At 46.8% G+C, this 21,945-nt stretch overlaps 1 protein-coding gene across 2 annotated transcripts in view; it reads right to left on the reverse strand.

Annotated features, from left to right (window-relative positions):
• Nucleotides 1-744: 744 nt before the first annotated feature.
• The window catches only part of LOC126101074 (glucose dehydrogenase [FAD, quinone]-like), a 138,711-nt gene continuing 117,510 nt past the window's right edge, over nucleotides 745-21,945 (reverse strand). For both annotated transcript variants that reach the window (XM_049911749.1, XM_049911750.1), the window contains exons 5-7: nucleotides 20,025-20,294; nucleotides 9,335-9,642; nucleotides 745-4,569 (exon numbers count right to left, since the gene is read on the reverse strand). In XM_049911749.1, the coding sequence (XP_049767706.1) occupies nucleotides 4,230-4,569; nucleotides 9,335-9,642; nucleotides 20,025-20,294 (918 nt within the window). In that variant the 3' untranslated portion in view covers nucleotides 745-4,229. The remainder of the gene's footprint in view (nucleotides 4,570-9,334; nucleotides 9,643-20,024; nucleotides 20,295-21,945) is intronic.

Genomic DNA, 21,945 nt, shown 5'->3' on the forward strand with positions numbered 1-21,945 from the left:
ACCCGGGCGTGGGAAGCGAGAACGCTACCGCACGACCACGAGATGCGGGCAAATAGGTGCGATACAGGAAGTAAATTTTGTAAAACGTTGTCATAAAATCGATGTGTACAAGAACGTATATGATTTTCCAAGGGCGTTATTGTTTAACTTTTTACACAGCTCATTGTGAAAAATCTTGTGTGCTGGGTGCTCCACAGCTTGTATGTCTTTGATAAAGGATATCTTCCAGAATGAGATTTTCACTCTGCAGCGGAGTGTGCGCTGATATGAAACTTCCTGGCAGATTAAAACTGTGTGCCCGACCGAGACTCGAACTCGGGACCTTTGCCTTTCGCGGGCAAGTGCTCTACCAACTGAGCTACCGAAGCACGACTCACGCCCGGTACTCCCAGCTTTACTTCTGCCAGTATCTCGTCTCCTACCTTCCAAACTTTACAGAAGCTCTCCTGCGAACCTTGCAGAACTAGCACTCCCGAAAGAAAGGACATAGCGGAGACATGGCTTAGCCACAGCCTGGGGGATGTTTCCAGAATGAGATTTTCACTCTGCAGCGGAGTGTGCGCTGATATGAAACTTCCTGGCAGATTAAAACTGTGTGCCCGACCGAGACTCGAACTCGGGACCTTTTCCTTTCGCGGGCAAGTGCTCTACAAGTGGTAGAGCACTTGCCCGCGAAAGGCAAAGGTCCCGAGTTCGAGTCTCGGTCGGGCACACAGTTTTAATCTGCCAGGAAGTTTCAAAGGATATCTTGTTGTACACCATATGCTGCAGTCCAGTGGCATTTATTTCCAAGACTTATACTTGGAGACACACCCCATCATCAGTGGCATCTGATACATCAGGTAAACAAACAAACTGATGCATATCCATGTCGATAACACGACAACACTGTTGCTGCTTTAGCGTATAAGAAGCGTTCTTTTTTATCGACAATGGTGTGGATAAATTGGTTTATCCTCTGAATGATATGCCACTGTGGTGGGCTGTGTTTCAGAATACCGGCCTGGCAAAGACATTGAGCCGAAGTGCAGCTCGCTGTGCGCAACAAGATATCCTTAACTACAACTTACTCTTACACAAGAACAATTTGAATACTACTTCATCTTCGTCCGTTTCCTGTCAGCGCCAGGAAAATTTAGGTGGGGAGGCTCCTATGGCACTTGCATGCTAAACATGGGGATACATTAAATACACACACAGCGCCATCCTTATACTATCGTGTGGGAAATTGGTAACTGAAATCTCAAAAAACATCGTAAACAGTTGTGTCTTGGGATTCTAATACATATCCTCTACAAAGCTCTTCATTTGAGCACTATTTAGAAATCACCACTGACGCATATAACTCGAATATTTGAGGATTATCTTGACAGGATCTAAAATTTTTCACCCGGAATGTGGAATATATGCAGACATAAGATGCGTTGTGGGACACAAAACTGTAGCTAAGTTCATTGACGGAGTACTGCATAAATGTACATACAAATGAAATTACCTTTCGAGGTAGCTGGTATCATGAGTAAAATATTCACTGCCATAATTTTTACGTCATACAGTGTGTGGACAAACAGGAAATGAAGAATATTGTATGTTACCACTTTCTCACAGCTCTTTCGTTGCATGCTTTTTATTTTGTGCAAAAGAGCATTTCGTGCGAGGACACGGTTGACTAGAGGTTCACGTTCGTATCATCTCTTCATTGTTTCTGTAGGACTGACACAAAGGTAGCAAAATAAGTTAAGGGAACAGATGGTTGTAAAATTCAGGTGGAAGTAACATTTTCTTGTAGTCAGCTCGTTAGTTTCGTGGTGAAACCTTCATCTGTTGTTAGCTGTGTCGCTCACCACAGATAAAGATTTCGTTATGGTTCCTGAATTCACTATGAGAGTGTCTGTCGTAGGCTAACGGACGTAGTACTGCAAGCCGTGTGAGGGAAGAAACCTGTGGGATGAATTAACCATGTTATTACGTATTTCGTAATTTCCGAACCTTTATGAAGCCTATATCCGGCATAAGAATTTCACAGATTGGTAAATGGTTGTACGATTTTATAAGCCTAGATAAGGTGTAACACACAGTACACAAGGACAAAGAGAACGTGGCGTATGAGAAAATATTTCATTTCTGTAACAGCACGGGAAGAAAATGAGTGGTTAGTCGTACGATGAAGTGTAGAAAATTTAACAGGCGGCGTATTTCAGCGACGATAGAAATTGTTTCCTTTTACCTACGGAAAAGCTAACCGGAAGCCTAAAAATGTATTTCTGTAATTTGGATATATTGAATCAGAAGCTGAGAGCTGATACACATTTTATAGATTCAGCTACTGAGAAACACAGTTACTTCTATCATAAAGTGAAGAAACCGAGATATTAGTTCCCGTGTAGAAAGAGAAATATGTATTTCCACAGACTGCGTTGCGAGCGTGTGATGCACATACGATACGGTATTCGTGACACTTAAAAGGCAAGTTAGCACAGCATTCGTTCCACCCCGTGGAACGGCTAGTGTCTGGAACCGTAGTTAGATGACAGAAAATCTGTGGGCACGTCAAACGTATGTTTGTTCATATTTTTAAGAATTATTCAGAACAATTATCAGAAACAAAATTATTAAAAATAATTATATTATACAGGTCGGATACAATTTCTATCCACAGCCATGCTGTGGTCGTTTCGAGGGTGTTTGCTGGGTACAGTGATATAAGGAATAGCTCATTACCTAGTTACTGGATTTTGCCAGGGTCTCCGCAAAGACGTCTGAAATACATTCCATGGAAGTTTTCTGCATTTACTAGAGAGATTTTTTGCGATTTTTGCTTAAATAATTTGCTTTTTATTTCACACGGATTGAAGAAGTTAGGAGCTACGGTGATATACAGTGTGGGCGACAGTGGCTTGGTTTGTTGTTGTATTTCACTACGACGAAAATCGTCACGTGTGACGGCGATGATCTTTCTTCTTTCTTGGTGTCACGGGAAGGTGACAGGGTACGAAACGTCATTTCAAACCCAGACGGACGTGATTTCTAGTAATGTCACCGCATTTTCGTAGGATGCTAAGATGTCCGTGACTCACTGTTCAATGTGTCGTTAACACAGCAGTTGGAATTTTGAACAGCTACTTTAAAGAATCATCTGCTTATAGGAAAAACAGGTAACGCGGGAAAGGCTAACAAAAGGCTACATGTCTCCATATAAGTTGTTGCATTACTCACGTTATTAGTTTTTGCATTTCTGGTTTTGTATTCCAGTATATGGTATCGCGGTAGACAAAACGTAATGAATAGTTAGAATGTCGGATAATATGAAAGTTGCCATTTGGAAAGAAATTGCCCAAGCTGCAAAGCACCACGTATAAAAACGATATGTGCTACTTTCAGGCATTTTAAAAAGTGCCGTCCATAGCGAGTGGAATGATATGTGCGAAATCAGGAGGAACATTGAAGAAGATTTTTTTCCAAAAACAGGGCTTCAAAAACCATGTTAGACAAAAAGACGCCTATTTGGATGTAATGATCGAATCTAGTGTGGGGAAACATTGTAAAGCAGAAGAGTGAAACGTGAATATGGGAGGAAATCAATGTTAATCGAATTTATTCGGTCTGTAGAGCACCACGTGTACCAAAAATATTTTGGAAGCAGTCCTTCGAGCCTTGAAGATGGAGGAGAGATCAACAAACATAGTATTTCAAAAACCTTGAACGGGAAGTAGATATATTCGTATGGTGATAGTGAAAGATTAAACCACAGAAAATTCTTTCCCTTGGCAGACCAACACTGCATAGACAGAGCGAACTGGGAAGCTACCTAACCACGTTGATTGTATCAGCAGACTGGAAGGAGTAGGTTCGAGACAAACGGAGGGAGATGCATCTAGTTCGGGCGGCTAGTAGATTATGGGGTCTGTGGACAATGGATGACGAAAGTAATGCTTACGATGAAGATCCTTGTTCAGTGGTTCCGGAGACATCTGATGTCAGGCACAACGACGCCACGATCGTTGGTAACACAACTTTGTAGAGCACTGTTCCTTATATCAGACCCCTCGCAAACATCCTTGAAAAAACGATGGAATGTTTATCTGTAGACTTTATATGTGTCCTGTACGAGTGAATATCACAAGGAGTTCGGACGGGATAACGTTCATTCGTTGTAAATGACGTGTGCCAGAGACGAACGCCACCCAGACGAAGGGCGGAGTGCGGGCGCCCTGCCGCCCCCGCAGGGCCTAGGACAGCCAGTCGTGCTTGACCATGTCGGCGGCCTTCTCGGCGATCATGATGACGGGCGCGTTCGTGTTGCCGCGCACGATGGTCGGCATGACGGAGGCGTCGACGACGCGCAGCCGGTGCACGCCGTAGACGCGCAGGCGCGGGTCCACGACGGCGTTGCGGTCCCAGTGGGGGCCCATGGCGCACGTGCCCACCGGGTGGAAGATGGTGGCCGTGTAGTGGCGGATCACGCACCGCCAGTACTGGTCCGAGCCGAAGGCCCGGTCCGCGCACGCGGGCATCGGGTTGCCCAGCACGTACGCCCCGATGTGCTGCATCGCCTTCGTCTCGGCCATCCTGCCACACACAGAGACACCAGCTGGTTATGCGCCTGCCGAGTCATACACACACGACAGCTAAAAAACCTCTCACTGGCAACGGACGTGAAACATTACCCTATGTTATTTTGCAACAGAAGTGCCTTCTAACCCTCTCTCTCTTACCCCATATCGAATTACCATGTTTTAAGAAGTACGAGGTGCATTCAAGTTCTAAGGCCTCCGATTTTTTTTCTCCGAACTGGAAAGAGATAGAAACATGCGCATTGTTTTAAAATGAGGCCGCGTTTATTGTCAATACGTCCCAGAGATGGCAGCACCGTACGTCAGATGGAATTTTACCGCCAGCGGCGAGAATGAGAACTGTTTTAAATGCTTAAAATGGCGACGTTTTCCTTACTTGAACAGCGTGCAATCATTCGTTTTGTGAATTTGCGTGGTGTGAAACCAATTGAAATTCATCGACGGTTGAAGGAGACATGTGTGATGGAGTTATGGGTGTGTCGAAAGTGCGTTCGTGGGTGCGACAGTTTATTGAAGGCAGAACATCGTGTGACAACAAACTGAAACAACCTCGGACTCGCACAAGCCGGTCTGACCACATGATCGAGAAAGTGGAGAGAATTGTTTTGGGGGATCGCCGAATGACTGTTGAACAGATCGCCTCCAGAGTTGGCATTTCTGTGGGTTCTGTGCACACAATCCTGCATGACGACCTGAAAATGCGAAAAGTGTCATCCAGGTGGGTGCCACGAATGCTGACGGACGACCACACGGCTGCCCGTGTGGCATGTTGCCAAGCAATGTTGACGCGCAACGACAGCATGAATGTGACTTTCTTTTCGTCGGTTGTGACAATGGATGAGACGTGGATGCCATTTTTCAATCCAGAAACAAAGCGCCAGTCAGCTCAATAGAAGCACACAGATTCACCGCCACCAAAAAAATTTCGGGTAACCGCCAGTGCTGAAAAAATGATGGTGCCCATGTTCTGGGACAGTGAGGGCGTAATCCTTACCCATTGCGTTCAAAAGGGCACTACGGTAACAGGTGCATCCTACGAAAATGTTTTGAAGAACAAATTCCTTCCTGCACTGCAACAAAAACGTCCGGGCAGGGCTGCGCGTGTGCTGTTTCACCAAGAGAACGCACCCGCACATCGAGCTAACGTTACGCAACAGTTTCTTCGTGATAACAACTTTTAAGTGATTCCTCATGCTCCCTACTCACCTGACCTGCTACTAGTGACTTTTGGCTTTTTCCAACAATGAAAGACAGTCTCAGTGGCCGCACATTCACCAGCCGTGCTGCTATTGCCTCAGCGATTTTCCAATGGTCAAAACAGACTCCTAAAGAAGCCTTCGCCGCTGCCATGGAATCATGGCGTCAGCGTTGTGAAAAATGTTTACGTCTGCAGGGCGATTACGTCGAGAAGTGACGCCAGTTTCATCGATTTCGGGTGTAGGAAAAAAATCGGAGGCCTTAGAGCTTGAATGCACCTCGTACACATAAACACACCAGGTGAAACATGGTCCCTCCCCTCAGGAGAGACTACACTAACATCGCGCAACGTCGCCCCTAGCGTGGGTAATGGCTGGCCGCAGTTCTGCGAGGAAGACAGTCCACAAGTTACTTCAGGTGTGCCATAGACAGCTGAAACACCTCGTTGCTGATTAGACCTCATAGAGCTTCCGAACTGAGGGGATGTCGACTCCACGTTTCACTCGCTTTTCCGAATACTCGCAGACATTTTCAGTTGGTTTAACTTCGAGCGAGTTTGCAGGCCAGTCTAGGTGTGAGAGGCTGCTTCCCCAGCACCCGTCATGCATCCTCTGCCGTCTTACCAAATTCTCGCCCCTCCTCACCCACATCGAACACCTGAGCACCTCCTATACTATCTGCAAGCTAGTTCCCAATAACTGCATTGTCGGCCCTCTGATCACCAACCCTGGTATGCTGCCGCGTCCTTACAAACACACATCACCGTTCCTACACCTACGCAGACACTCCGTACCCTGTCCCGAGGAAACTTCAACCAACACCCTCTCGCAGACTATGAGATCCGCGCTGATATTTATCGCTCCTACCAACTTTAACTCTTTGCGTCTATTCCACTTCATATCAATAGTCCTATCTTTTTCCTCTCCATGCATCCCCATTCCTTTCCTCTTGTTACTACTACCTTACCCACACACTAAACTCCTCGTTACCCTCTGTCTTTCCCACCTTCTGTATTCCCACTATCTGCCCCAACCCCTAGTTTCATCTCCATAGTTACCCTGCCTAACTGATTCCTATCTTTTCTACCCACACTCCTCAGCTCTATGAAACATATTCTTGCCTCCCGAAATATTCTAGTCCAGGGAAGATTTTAAGCGAATGCGCAGTGCTTCATTTTTTTCTCAGAAGAACTTGGGCGTTTTGCTAGGTGTTCAGTGGAAAAGTGGTAGAGGACTGGATGACTTGTCGAGAATCTCTTCATTAAGCGTGAATATGTCACAGATATGCTTAGAAAACTGCAATCGGAGACGCTACAAGATCGGCGTCGTCCATCGTGGAGAGAACTACAAAATTTCAAGAGTGCACATTCAAAACTAGTCATCATATATACACTGATCAGTCTAAACAATATGACCACCTGCTTAACAGCTTTCTGTTCGTCTTTGGAACGCAATAAATCATTGATTATGTGTATCAGGGAACCGAGAGTTTGTGGGTAGGTTTGTGGAGGATTGTGGCGTTAGATATCTACGCACAGGTCATGTAGTTCGCGTAAATAATGCACCGCTGATTTGCATAGGCCGTGATGGCGCCCGATAGCGACCACGACCAGTTGGGTTCCATAAGATTTACATCAGGCGAATTTGGTCGCCGAGACATCAACGTGAGTTTACTATAATGCACCTGAAACCACTGTAGCACAGTTCTGGTTCCGAGAAACGGACAATTAAACTCCTGAAAGATGGCAGATATCAAGCAAGAAGGGATGCAGGTGGTTCGCAACTGTCAACATGTCTTCGTGTGCTACCAGAGGTCCCGTGCAAGCGCAGGAGAGCGCCTCCCATAGCTAAATACTGCTCTCGCCAGCCTGCGTCCAAGGGTCGGGCCGCCGTTCACCTCGAAGACGCCGTTTGTGGAGACGACCATCGACCTACTGAGTCGACGGAAGAGCCGACACGTTTCCATTGATCGACGGTCGAATCCCAATGGTCCCGTGCTCACTGCAGCCGTAATTGACGATGTCGTTGGATCAACATGTCAACATGTAGGGATGGTCTGCTGCTGAACTCCATGTTCACTTGTGCGTGCTCCAACATTGTTCGTTTTCGGCAGAGATGCCGCAGATTACTATCCGTCCTACGTTACAGAGCAAACGAGCCTCCGAATCCCACGTTCTGTGAAGAGTCGAGGACGTCCAACCATTTGGCGCCGGGTAGTAGTTTCACTGTCATACCTGTTTCTGTAGAAGCCCACGACAGTAGCATGTAAACATTCGAAGAGCTTCGCCGTTTTCGAGATACTCGTTCACAGGCTCTGCGTAATAACAGTCTGCCCTTTGTCAAAGTCGCTTTTCTAAATGGATTTCCGCATTTGCAACCCATATCTTCGCTACTTCGGTCCCCCGTCCGTGTCTGCTCCTCTTACACACTTTTTTCACCGCGTCACGTGCCCGCAACGCCACCCGGCGGCATCCAACGTCGCTGTCAGCAGTGGTCACAGTGTTTTGGTTCACCAGTGTACTGTGTGTGACAAAAAGTATCCGGATACCCGTATATAGTGCGGGATTGGCCAGTAAGTGACATGAGAGGAGGACACACCAGTACAAGAGGAGTTGGGGAGTGCGTATTGTGTTGTCAGTAGGGAAGCAGCGACAGCAGACTGAGTTCGTCAGGAGGGCTCAGTGACCTCGAACGTGGACTAGCCATTTCATGCCACCTGGGTAACAGATCCATCAGGGACATTGCAACCTTTCTAAAGCTGCCAAAGGCGACCGTCGGCGATGTGATTATAAAGTGGAAACACGAAGGAACAACCATAATCAAACCGAGACCTAGCAGATCTGATGTCCTGACATACAGGGACCATTGCGCATTGGGAATGTTGGTCCACTAATAGGTGTCGAGATACTACTGATTACATAGTGTTCTGCTTCCTACAACATACGTAAATTAGTTTCGGTACCCATGACACCGTTTTCAGGTGTTTGAAACTCTAGAATTTTTTTATTTTATGAAAAATGAGCTGTTATATTTTAAACTTCATGTTTTGAAAAAACTCAAATTTTATGGTTAATTAGCTCAGTTTTTACCACAGTTTCTAATAGATTTGGAAAATTCTAGAATTTCATACACTTGTAAGTATGGTTTTTATGCTGTGCAAAGTTCATCGAAGCATCTCTCATACTTATGAATAAAAGTGTATCTGTAGCAACAAATGCAGCCAATAGTAAGTGAAATAATGATGAAATTTCAGATGTAAAAAAAAAATTATTTTGTTATCTTGTTGAACTTCCAGTGCTATGAGTGTGAATCCTGAATCCTTCCTGATCATGCTGACAAAGTTTTATGAATTTATTTGTAAAAGTATAGACAGTGGAAATTAAAATGTCCTGTGGTGCCTTTCATGCTCCAAGTCGCCCCGTTAACGATTCATCTGTATGTTCGCACTGGGTGACTATTTTTTTCGTGTGGTAAGTTTACTGGAATTACGACAAGAGCTGCACGTGGCGAACGTCGCTCGTGGGACACGCAGTGCGCGAGGCGCGGCGGCCGCCCTCTACTCACCGCGACCCCAGCTGCATGCCGGCCACCAGGATGTCGAGGTCGGGCGACTCGCTGAAGTAGCCGGAGTGGACCTCGGGCGCGCCCCACACGGGCTCCGACTGGTTGAGCAGCACGGCGCCCCGGGAGCGCGGCGCCAGCAGGATGGGCCGCACCGTCACGCCGTCGTAGTAGGCCAGCGGCTCCACGTTGGTCTCGAGCGCCTCGGCCGGGTCGCGCAGCAGGTCCGCCACGTTGGCCGCGTCGAACGAGTACTGCAGGTCGGGCCGGTCGTGCTCCTCCTCGAACTGCGACTGCGCGAACACCCCCACCTGCGGCGCACCGGGCAACAACATACTAGAGTGCGTTTACCTCTCTTACATACGGTGCCATTTCTTCACTCTTTACACGTGCTTCCAAAACTGTCGACTTCGACGTACTTCGATCCCCTGTCGTGGCAGAAGACGCTAACGAAAAGGCATAGGTGGACGAACATAATCTGGAGGATCAATATTAGGGCCACTGTTATTTTTTCGTCCAAATAAACTACATATTGCTTTTGTCCCCCACTTCAGCGACCATCACCTGTATCTAAGCAGCACCTCAGAATATATACACTACGTAAATTCTGTTAATGAAAATCTCCATACTATTTATATTGCCTCATCCACTGTTACCATGCACGTGCTTCAGACGAGATGTGCCAGACCCGTTATAATTACCCGACAATCGGCGAAGGTAACGTTAATCGACAGACCCCTGCATTTCTACACAGGACCAGTACACTGAGGTGACAAAAGTCATGGGATACTTCCTGGCATCGTGTGTGACCTCCTTTTGCCCGGCGTTGTCGAGCAACTCGACATGGCATGGACTCAAACAAGTCGTTGGATGTCCGCTGCGGAATTGAGGAAGTGGTTGTGGGTGCGGGATTTTCTTGCAGCTACCGACCGCTCGATTACGTCCCGTATATGTTCAGTGGGATATGTGTCCGGTGATCTGCGTGGCCAGATCATTTGGCTGCACTGTCCAGAATGTTCTTCAAACCGATTGCGAATAACTGTGGTGCGGTGAAATGGAGTATAGTCATCTGTAAAGATCCCATCTTTGATTGCGTACATGAAATCCATGAATGGCTGCAAGTGGTCTGCGTGTAGCCGAACATAACTACACTCCTGGAAATTGAAATAAGAACACCGTGAATTCATTGTCACAGGAAGAGGAAACTTTATTGACACATTCCTGGGGTCAGATACATCACATGATCACACTGACAGAACCACAGGCACCTAGACACAGGCAACAGAGCATGCACAATGTCGGCACTAGTACAGTGTATATCCACCTTTCGCAGCAATGCAGGCTGCTATTCTCCCATGGAGACGATCGTAGAGATGCTGGATGTAGTCCTGTGGAACGGCTTGCCATGCCATTTCCACCTGGCGCCTCAGTTGGACCAGCGTTCGTGCTGGACGTGCAGACCGCGTGAGACGACGCTTCATCCAGTCCCAAACATGCTCAATGGGGGACAGATCTGGAGATCTTGCTGGCCAGGGTAGTTGACTTACACCTTCTAGAGCACGTTGGGTGGCACGGGATACATGCGGACGTGCATTGTCCTGTTGGAACAGCAAGTTCCCTTGCCGGTCTAGGAATGGTAGAACGATGGGTTCGATGACGGTTTGGATGTACCGTGCACTATTCAGTGTCCCCTCGACGATCACCAGTGGTGTACGGCCAGTGTAGGAGATCGCTCCCCACACCATGATGCCGGGTGTTGGCCCTGTGTGCCTCGGTCGTATGCAGTCCTGATTGTGGCGCTCACCTGCACGGCGCCAAACACGCATACGACCATCATTGGCACCGAGGCAGAAGCGACTCTCATCGCTGAAGACGACACGTCTCCATTCGTCCCTCCATTCACGCCTGTCGCGACACCACTGGAGGCGGGCTGCACGATGTTGGGGCGTGAGCGGAAGACGGCCTAACGGTGTGCGGGACCGTAGCCCAGCTTCATGGAGACGGTTGCGAATGGTCCTCGCCGATACCCCAGGAGCAACAGTGTCCCTAATTTGCTGGGAAGTGGCGGTGCGGTCCCCTACGGCACTGCGTAGGATCCTACGGTCTTGGCGTGCATCCGTGCGTCGCTGCGGTCCGGTCCCAGGTCGACGGGCACGTGCACCTTCCGCCGACCACTGGCGACAACATCGATGTACTGTGGAGACCTCACGCCCCACGTGTTGAGCAATTCGGCGGTACGTCCACCCGGCCTCCCGCATGCCCACTATACGCCCTCGCTCAAAGTCCGTCAACTGCACATACGGTTCACGTCCACGCTGTCGCGGCATGCTACCAGTGTTAAAGACTGCGATGGAGCTCCGTATGCCACGGCAAACTGGCTGACACTGACGGCGGCCGTGCACAAATGCTGCGCAGCTAGCGCCATTCGACGGCCAACACCGCGGTTCCTGGTGTGTCCGCTGTGCCGTGCGTGTGATCATTGCTTGTACAGCCCTCTCGCAGTGTCCGGAGCAAGTATGGTGGGTCTGACACACCGGTGTCAATGTGTTCTTTTTTCCATTTCCAGGAGTGTATTTTCAGTTACTGATAGGTTCAGTTAGACAGGAAGACCCAGTCCACTCCACGTAGACGCAGCCCACGCCACTATGGAGCCACCACCAGTTTGCACAGTGCCACAGTGCCACGTGCGCCCGTGGCTTTGTGAAATCCCGACCACGCTCGAACCCTACCATCAGCTCTTACCAACCGAAATCGAGACTCATCCGACCAGGTCACGGTTTCCAGTAGTCTAGGGTCCAACCGTTATGGTGACGAGCGCAGAAGAGGCGCTGCAAGAGATGACGTGGTCTCAACAAAGACACTCGCGTCGGTCGTCTTCTGCCGTAGCTCACTAACTGAAACGTTCGTCTCATGTCTCAAACTGATTTCTGCTGTTATTTCACAAACTGTTGCTTGGCTGTTAGCACTGACAACGCTACGCAAACGCCGCTGCTCTCGGTCGTTAAGTGGACTTCGGCCACTGCGTTGTCCGTAGTGAGAGGTAATGCCTGAAATCTGATATTCTCTATGGCTCACGAAATATTTAATTCCTAACGGTTTTCGAAATGGAATGTCTCATGCGTCTAGCTCCAACTACCATTCCGCACTCAGAGTCTGTTAAATCCCGTCGTTTGACTATTGTCACGTCGGAAACCTTTCGGCAGTTCCGCCAATGCAGTGCCCTTTTATACCTTTTGTAAACGGCACTACCGCCACCTGTGTATGTACTTTTGGGACCACAGTGTAGTATTGACAACGGCCACCAGTTTAACTTTGATCTGGGAGATGCGGTTCAGTTCTCACACCTTCGACACCAGTGATAAAAGCCATGTGGCAATTTCATTATAGACATATACTGCAAACACCAACATTCGGCCACTGGACCGGAAACTATAAACTGCAGTCTCATCATTTGAAGCCTTGTATCGTTCTCAGTCTATGAGTAAAGGAAAGTACTGAAACCTATGTGTGCCAAAACATTTGTACCAATTCAAACATAATGGATTCCAGCGACTTAAAGAGATTTATTGCCCTCCTAGAAAACCTCGAAAAGTCCGTTTATTTCGTCAGTATCTCATCCGGCTATGTACTGTCGCCGCATAATCGAGTAAAATGCTACCGTTAAATAATAACCCCAGTCTGGATGCCACAGACTTTTTCTCGGACAAAGTAGCGCTATGGTTCAGGAACTGGACACTAATTTAGGAGGATCCACCCAATCACTTATATTAGATTTGCCATGGCTTTAAACGAGGTCGGAAAACTTCCTTTGAAGACGCCGCGACCGATATCTTTTCCTAACCATTTCCGGTAAAAGATAGTGCTCCATTCCTAACGACATCGCCATCTACGGCATGTTAAAACCTACGTCACTACTCAGTAAGCCACCTGACGGTGCGTAGCGCAGGGTACTTCAGGTACCGTACAGCTAGTAATTGATCCCCCCTTTCCTGATTCATTCGCGAAGGGTGCGTAGGAAGAATCTTCCTTGTTTCTGACCTCCTTAGTGCCTCCTTTCTAAAATTCCAACTGACGGTACAGCAACACGTCCGCGAAAGAGAACGTACGAGTCATTATAACTTTTCGCAGTTGAGATATAAGGTCTCCTGATACGTACAGACCAGGGGTTCCGTCTTCATGAGCTGGAAAACTGGCCAAAAACATCTGTTCTGCGTTCGTCAGAATTCCAGAACCTGTCCCCAGCACCGGACTGCTAATTTATGAATTCCTAACAACTCCCAAAAAGGGTTTATCCTGACAAATTCGGAGCGTTAAGCGCTTTCTCTGCCATTCTGTCTCTTCCAGTAGTCGTTCAGTGCTGCGATCACGCGGCTGTTTATGCAGGCAGTGGGAAATCTGAGCTTTCACTTCGAGCACAGTCGCTAACAGATGGCGCTAGAGTAACCGCACTAGATATTTCTACTACATACATCCCGTATGTAAGGGAGTTTTGCTATTTAGGGAGTAAAATAACCGATGATGGTCGAAGTAGAGAGGATATAAAATGTAGACTGGCAATGGCAAGGAAAGCGTTTCTCAAGAAGAGGAATTTGTTAACATCGAGTATAGATTTAAGTGTCAGGAAGTCGTTTCTGAAAGTATTTGTATGGAGTGTAGCCATGTATGGAAGTGAAACATGGACGATAACTAGTTTGGACAAGAAGAGAATAGAAGCTTTCGAAATGTGGTGCTACAGAAGAATGCTGAAGATAAGGTGGGTAGATCACGTAACTAATGAGGAGGTATTGAATAGGATTGGGGAGAAGAGAAGTTTGTGGCACAACTTGACTAGAAGAAGGGATCGGTTGGTAGGACATGTTTTGAGGCATCAAGGGATCACAAATTTAGTATTGGAGGGCAGCGTGGAGGGTAAAAATCGTAGAGGGAGACCAAGAGATGAATACACTAAGCAGATTCAGGAGGATGTAGGTTGCAGTAGATACTGGGAGATGAAGAAGCTTGCACAGGATAGAGTAGCATGGAGAGCTGCATCAAACCAGTCTCAGGACTGAAGACCACAACAACAACAACATCCCGTACCACAGAGAAAGAAACTACATTTGTCTGTTAATATGTGTCACAAATAATGCTGGTAAATTCATCTTCCTCATGAGTTAGTAATTAGCCGCGAGTACAGTAGAGCCCATGCCTTAGTGTAGAGAAGAGACTAGGTGCAGGTCACTACTACTGCAGCCTCCGTCACGTAAACAACACGTATTTGTTAGTCGCAACGCACGCTGTCTTTAATGAGACAAGGCAGTAATGACAGCAGGTCGATGATTCAGTGACTTCATGTCCACGAGATAAAATCTATCCGAGGGGAAACCCACACTAAAAGTTTGACCGGTTTTCGATCCAAGACTAAGAAGGAAAAAGTGGGTGATAAAAAACCGGGTGTGATTCCTAGGTGGAGCGGAGGTTCTGAAGGTTGACACTAACTGGTTCAATGACTGTTGCAATTTAGTAGAGAAGGAAAGAGGATGAGAACTGTCTGATGGCTGGCACCTTGTTCGCGTGTTCACAACAGACCGTTAGTTTCCCTGTAATATGATGTATTATGTCCTACACAGAAAGAAAGAAACTGTTGAAAGAATCTGACGAACTTAGAAAGCGCCCTGCTTTCTCTAAGTACGACATTACCGAATTACACTCCTGGAAATGGAAAAAAAGAACACATTGACACCGGTGTGTCAGACCCACCATACTTGCTCCGGACACTGCGAGAGGGCTGTACAAGCAATGATCACACGCACGGCACAGCGGACACACCAGGAACCGCGGTGTTGGCCGTCGAATGGCGCTAGCTGCGCAGCATTTGTGCACCGCCGCCGTCAGTGTCAGCCAGTTTGCCGCGGCATACGGAGCTCCATCGCAGTCTTTAACACTGGTAGCATGCCGCGACAGCGTGGACGTGAACCGTATGTGCAGTTGACGGACTTTGAGCGAGGGCGTATAGTGGGCATGCGGGAGGCCGGGTGGACGTACCGCCGAATTGCTCAACACGTGGGGCGTGAGGTCTCCACAGTACATCGATGTTGTCGCCAGTGGTCGGCGGAAGGTGCACGTGCCCGTCGACCTGGGACCGGACCGCAGCGACGCACGGATGCACGCCAAGACCGTAGGATCCTACGCAGTGCCGTAGGGGACCGCACCGCCACTTCCCAGCAAATTAGGGACACTGTTGCTCCTGGGGTATCGGCGAGGACCATTCGCAACCGTCTCCATGAAGCTGGGCTACGGTCCCGCACACCGTTAGGCCGTCTTCCGCTCACGCCCCAACATCGTGCAGCCCGCCTCCAGTGGTGTCGCGGCAGGCGTGAATGGAGGGACGAATGGAGACGTGTCGTCTTCAGCGATGAGAGTCGCTTCTGCCTTGGTGCCAATGATGGTCGTATGCGTATTTGGCGCCGTGCAGGTGAGCGCCACAATCAGAACTGCATACGACCGAGGCACACAGGGCCAACACCCGGCATCATGGTGTGGGGAGCGATCTCCTACACTGGCCGTACACCACTGGTGATTGTCGAGGGGACACTGAATAGTGCACGGTACATCCAAACCGTCATCGAACCCATCGTTCTACCATTCCTAGACCGGCAAGGGAACTTGCTGTTCCAACAGGACAATGCACGTCCGCATGTATCCCGTGCCACCCAACGTGCTCCAGAAGGTGTAAGTCAACTACCCTGGCCAGCAAGATCTCCGGATCTGTCCCCCATGGAGTATGTTTGGGACTGGATGAAGCGTCGTCTCACGCGGTCTGCACGTCCAGCACGAACGCTGGTCCAACTGAGGCGCCAGGTGGAAATGGCATGGCAAGCCGTTCCACAGGACCACATCCAGCATCTCTACGATCGTCTCCATGGGAGAATAGCAGCCTGCATTGCTGCGAAAGGTGGATATACACTGTACTAGTGCCGACATTGTGCATGCTCTGTTGCCTGTGTCTATGTGCCTGTGGTTCTGTCAGTGTGATCATGTGATGTATCTGACCCCAGGAATGTGTCAATAAAGTTTCCCCTTCCTGGGACAATGAATTCACGGTGTTCTTATTTCAGTTTCCAGGAGTGTATTTTTCTTGCTGGTTCCGACTATCTAATTTAACTCTCTGACCGATGTGTCTGTCCACGTAATCCTCAAGGTCGGGGGCTACTTGGGGACGTTTACTAGTTCCACAAATAGAATGCACAGGGGAAGTAATTTGATTTATTTTTCATTTCTCCCGTAGAGGATCATATTTTTATTATGTGGACTTGTCGTCGCGAAACTCTCAATTCCAGATTTTATTTTGCATATTCATATTTTGCTTGCTCGTAGTTCTTAAGGTAGGCATTTTAGAGCCTATGTTTTCTGGTCATTTTTTGCTTCGAAACATCATTTGTGTCACATCACTGAATACTGAGCATCCCCCTGCGACACCCTCTATAACTTTTAACACATTGAAGAGCAACGTGGAAGTTGTCATCGAGATAAATACAAAATTACAGTAGAAGCATATTGAGAGTTGACATGCTCTTCTTACAAAAGGGTATACAAACCATTGTATATTCTCCGGTCTTTCAAGCAAAGCAGTGCGGTGGCACATGTCGGCAAACAGCTCGCGATGATGAGACGACTTTCTAACAGGTGGCTTGTAGCGTTGTATCTGTTCCGGCAACCAAAAAATGATGCGGTTGACATTCTTCACTTCAGTCGCACGTTGGAGATGCGACCAGACCAGTTCCACGAATATACTTCCAGTAACAGTGGTCGCTGTTACAGAGTTCGTGAGTCTTCTGGAGCATCGATGTTTCTCGTGCCAAAAGTTAGTAATCAGCAGCGGATTCTGTTTGAAATAACGTTTGCTTTTGCATTTGTTACTCTGTGTTCCAGTTGTCTCTAACTATTAATTTTTCTGTAGCTGGTAATTTCACGTCTGCCCTCTCTCTCTCTCTCCATCATAATACCGGATAGTGACGTCATATGTCTTAGTAGTTGTAGCGCTGATTTCGAATCAGAGAAGATAACGAACTTATTACAGCATACGTGTGGTCCGTAGTGTAGCTTTCACAATCGTCAGGTTCTTAGGTAACGTGAATTTCCTTAAAGTATGACAGCTACTACCCCAATAAGCACAACCTCACCCGTCTTCATTCTTCGAGGCGTTGTGTAGACGAGCCTTGAGTTGTTCAATGAGGTGCTCTGTCAAAACGCAGCTACCTGAACGACGACAGCCCAGTTGTAGTTGCAGTACACAGGCGTCTCGTTCATAAGTTGAGTTGCTCATCGTGCGCACTCTGGCTTTTCAGCTGAACTGTCTCACAAGCTTCTCTGAATATCAATTCTTGCAAAATCTTGATGGGTAAATTTAGAGAGCAGTGTTGCGTACCTTCATTTACTGAGCCTGATTTCTTAACTCTGTGAGCCCCAGTGGTTTCTGCCTGAGACCACCAATTTTACTATATTTATTTTAAGTATTGTAAGAGAGAGATTTCTAGTTGTACGCTGAGGTACTTCTAGGAGTGTAGTGCATTGTAGCAGTCTGTTACAGCGTTCAAAACAACAGTCGTCGCGGGGATTGTGCTTTGTGGTTATAAGTGACTCTGTCATGCGCTTAAAAAAAGAAACAAGAGCCATGTTGAGGAGATCGTTGGCAGTGGAAGTAAGTTATCGAACGGAAATTTGAGGGTGGAGCACTCCTTTTATGAGTATCACGGAAATGAAACTACTGGGACAGTACGTAGTTGTGACATTTTTTTTCAGTTTTAGACTCCTTTTTGCATGTAATTTTTTTAGGCGCTATGAGTTCGTGGAAGTTTTGACATGTGGAAATTGGTTTAGGAAAAATCCGAGTTTGCTTTCAAATTTATGAAATGAAATGAGGGTGGTTGAGAAATGTACGACCCAGTAGTTCCAAATTGAAAAATCTCCTTGAAAAAACAGATTGTTTACCTTTTGCCAGTTTCATCTCACACTCGTTGCTTACTGTGATAAAAAGATCAATTTTGTTAAAAAAATTTACATTTACATTTAATATGACGCGTATCGTTGGTCTTCTACGGTCTAATTGAAAATGACGTTATCGTCAGAAGTGGCCGATAGTGCTCTGAATAAACTCTGTTTTTAGCAAAAATGCTGTCTTAGAAGAAATAATGTCGTGGTTGAAATAATTTCCAATGGCTTTGTAACGAAGCGCGAGAAAAAAATTGAGCATTTCTTTTACACTTTCGTACTGTCTGTTTGGACCTACTAATGTCGTAGCAGCGCATCTCTGAATCAGTTCAATGTTTACATTTATTCATATTTAAAGAGAGCTTCATTATGCAAGTGTAAATACTGACCGAAATATTTCACGTTTCCATACGATGAAGCATGGACGATTCTTCCCTGTAGACAACAGCTTCGTTAGATAACAATCGGACAGTGCTGCTGACACTATGTGATAATTTGTTGATATTGAAAATATGTGCGGCGCTATTACTTTTGCTTGGGACACACTCCATGTTACTTTCGTTTCTGTCGAACGTTTGCCATCCGGTATATCGCAGTGGGCACTGTTATTCAAAAACTCATCAGGACCATGTATTTCATGTTAGAGATCCTATGTCATTTATTAGTCGACAATGTGGTATAATGCAAAACTCCTTTCGGTAATCTAGGAAGACATTATCGACCTGTTCGCGAGCATCTACTGTCTGGAAGGTATCGTGTGTGAATGTTGGGCACTAGGAGTTTTCGTCAGGTGCATGTCTTATTGTACCCCCATACATCAAGTAATAGCACAGCCTTATGCACCTAATAACAAGAGTAGATAAAAACAGAAATCTACTTACAAAAGTTAAAATATGGCGAGGAACATAGAATGCCCAACCACAGTTAAAAGTGTAATCTCCGTAGAACAGATGGTCAATTAACAAAATTTTTTGGCGAGAACATGGGCATATATGAACAAGAAGTAAACAGTGTTAAATGGTTCGACCCCTATATATTAAATGCATACCAGGCTCATGAGCACCTAAATATGAAAACATATAAAAACACAAGAGTACTTTCAAATATTAAAAGATAGTACATAACATGGGTGAGAATACTGAAGACCCAAACTTCGTAGTTGAAACCACGCTCTCCATAGGGCGCATAGTCAGTGCGGTTGGAGCTTTTACATACCTCGTCATGTCCTTGGTCATGTTTTAACGCGCACCTGTTCTTATAATTAGATGATTATGGCTCTTATGTTAGTTGAGGTACAGGGGTACAGTTGCTATTATTGTTTATTTCTTACTGTTTACCTACATTCCTAATGAGGTGGCTGTAAGCCAAGAGACCGTAGCACCTAATAAACAATTGGTTCAAAGACAGATGTTTGCATCGCTTCAGATATCGAATGTACTACATAAGCTGCGGGTCCTATGACGGCAGAGTCGTTTGTAAAAGCGAGATGTGTTTCACACGGTTTATTTTTCCTAGATCCTCGTGTCAATCCTTAGAGAAAAGCTTCTTTTCCTGCGGGAGCTAGATAACTTTTGGGTTACTCTCTACGATCTTGACGAACTTAAACGGCAGGGATGACCTGACGCACTGAACTGTTCACTACGGGAGAGGTTCTCGGTTGATGTTGGCTGCTGCGAGGCCTAACTCCGCACCGTAATTAGCATCCCACGTGGTACGCACTCACCTGGAGGGGCCCGGTGGAGGCGAGCGGTCCGTCGCCGTGGTGCCGGTGCCTGCGGATGTCGGCGACGCGCTGCTTGTTGCCCGAGGCCGAGGTGTTGGTGCGCGGCACGACGAGCACCAGCCCGTCCGTGGTCACGTGGTCCTGCAGGTTGCGCCCCACCGGCAGGTCGGACAGCACGGGGATGCCGAGCGCAGACAGGTGCTGCTTGGGCCCCACGCCCGACAGCATCAGGATCTTCGGCGAGTTGATGGCCCCAGCCGACAGGATCACCTGCGGGGAATGAGCGACTGTTTCGCGGGTGCTGCAGCTGCAGTGTTTTCAGACGGCTGCCCTTTGCGTACAGCTTCTCCCAGCTACAGTACAGAGAGAGCAGCGCTTTTGTTGGAATTCAGACCTTACCTCCGCATTCTGAGGTATCATCGGTGACCCTCATAATTTGAAGAACAGCGAACGGAACATCCTCTGTCGTGCTTTAACTGGTAAACCATCAGGTCAAGTATTAGAAATATGCTATGTGTTGGAGACAGACATAAACTCTCTGCAGCCAGGGAGGTTGCTATTTAAGAACCACAAGATGAGAGGTTTGGATAATTCACACAGCCGGCAACATACGGAAAGTCATGTTTCATAGAAAATATAATTATATAATTAAAAAAAAATACGGCCTGCAATAGCTTCTAGACTGCAGACTGTTCTACGCTACCTACCATAGGAGTATGCGATGTAAAATATGCTGTTGTAATAGTTAATACGTTAAAAATAAGAACTGAAGTGAGGTCCCCGGCGAGGGCAGCTACCAGAGTGCTGTACAGATTATCGCTTGTCAGGTGGTAAAGGACTGTCTTTTATGTTGCGGAAGATGCTCAGAGTAGCTGGTCGACGTTCTGTTCAAACCAACAATGAGACGAATGGGGTTCAAGGCTTAAGAAGCCGAGTAATGTCGAGTATCCTATGTACATTTTTAGGAACAAGATTTTTGAAGTGTACTCATGCTCATCTAATTTTTTTGTGTATCATTGAAGTTACGTATACCTCAGCATCATTAGTGTATTCCGTGTCTTACTCTGTTGCTTGTATTCTTTATAGTCAATGAGTATGTGACTGTGACGAAGTTTACCAAGAGACCGAAAGGGTCGTAAGTGGGCCATTGTTTTACAGCTAATTGTATTTCAGCTACTTTAACAACTTTCGTTGCATAATATTTTAATACAGCACTGTTAGTAGCGATACTGAACATCCTCATTATCAAAAGAGAGCTCAGAGTGGAAACCACACTGCTTTTCTGAATAGAGAGGAGGGGGAGGGGCGGGGGAGAGCAGTAACGATAGCAGAACCTTTTCAAAACTGATGTAAAGTTTATCGCAGCCTCAATAGTTGTCTAATTAGGGAACTGAAAATGCTAGCAGTGCACCGAGAAAAAAGGCATAAACAGCTGACTTTACGATTGCTAGTCAGAATCGGCGCAAGTGCTAATGAGAAAACATCAAAAGACTTGTCATAATATGTACGAATAAATCATGCATTACAGAGAAAAGTTCTCAAATTATGCGCGGAAATCATGTAAGAATGGAGGGAATGTACCACAAGAAAACGTTTCAAATTAGATCTGAAGACTTGCAGTCCATCACTCTACTTTTTCAGAAAGCCTACTGCGGAGGAAAAGGAGCTGAATAGTGCACCCCTTTGTGTAGAAAGCTTTTAAGGAAGTATTCTACAAGTGAATATCGCCTCTCCATGTAGTGGAGTGTTCACTGAATCATGTTGCAGTTCTTTCAGAATGAGTCATTATTGTCAAAAACAAATCCCGAGACACCTGAACAACACCGCATATCTGTCGGACCGTATTTCTGTCGACTGCAAGACGAAAACAATTTGCATCATCTGTCACGTTTTGTGCTAGATCACTGATACATTTATCAAG

The sequence above is a fragment of the Schistocerca cancellata genome, chromosome 9, assembly GCF_023864275.1.
Source record: "Schistocerca cancellata isolate TAMUIC-IGC-003103 chromosome 9, iqSchCanc2.1, whole genome shotgun sequence".
NCBI lineage: Eukaryota > Metazoa > Arthropoda > Insecta > Orthoptera > Acrididae > Schistocerca > Schistocerca cancellata.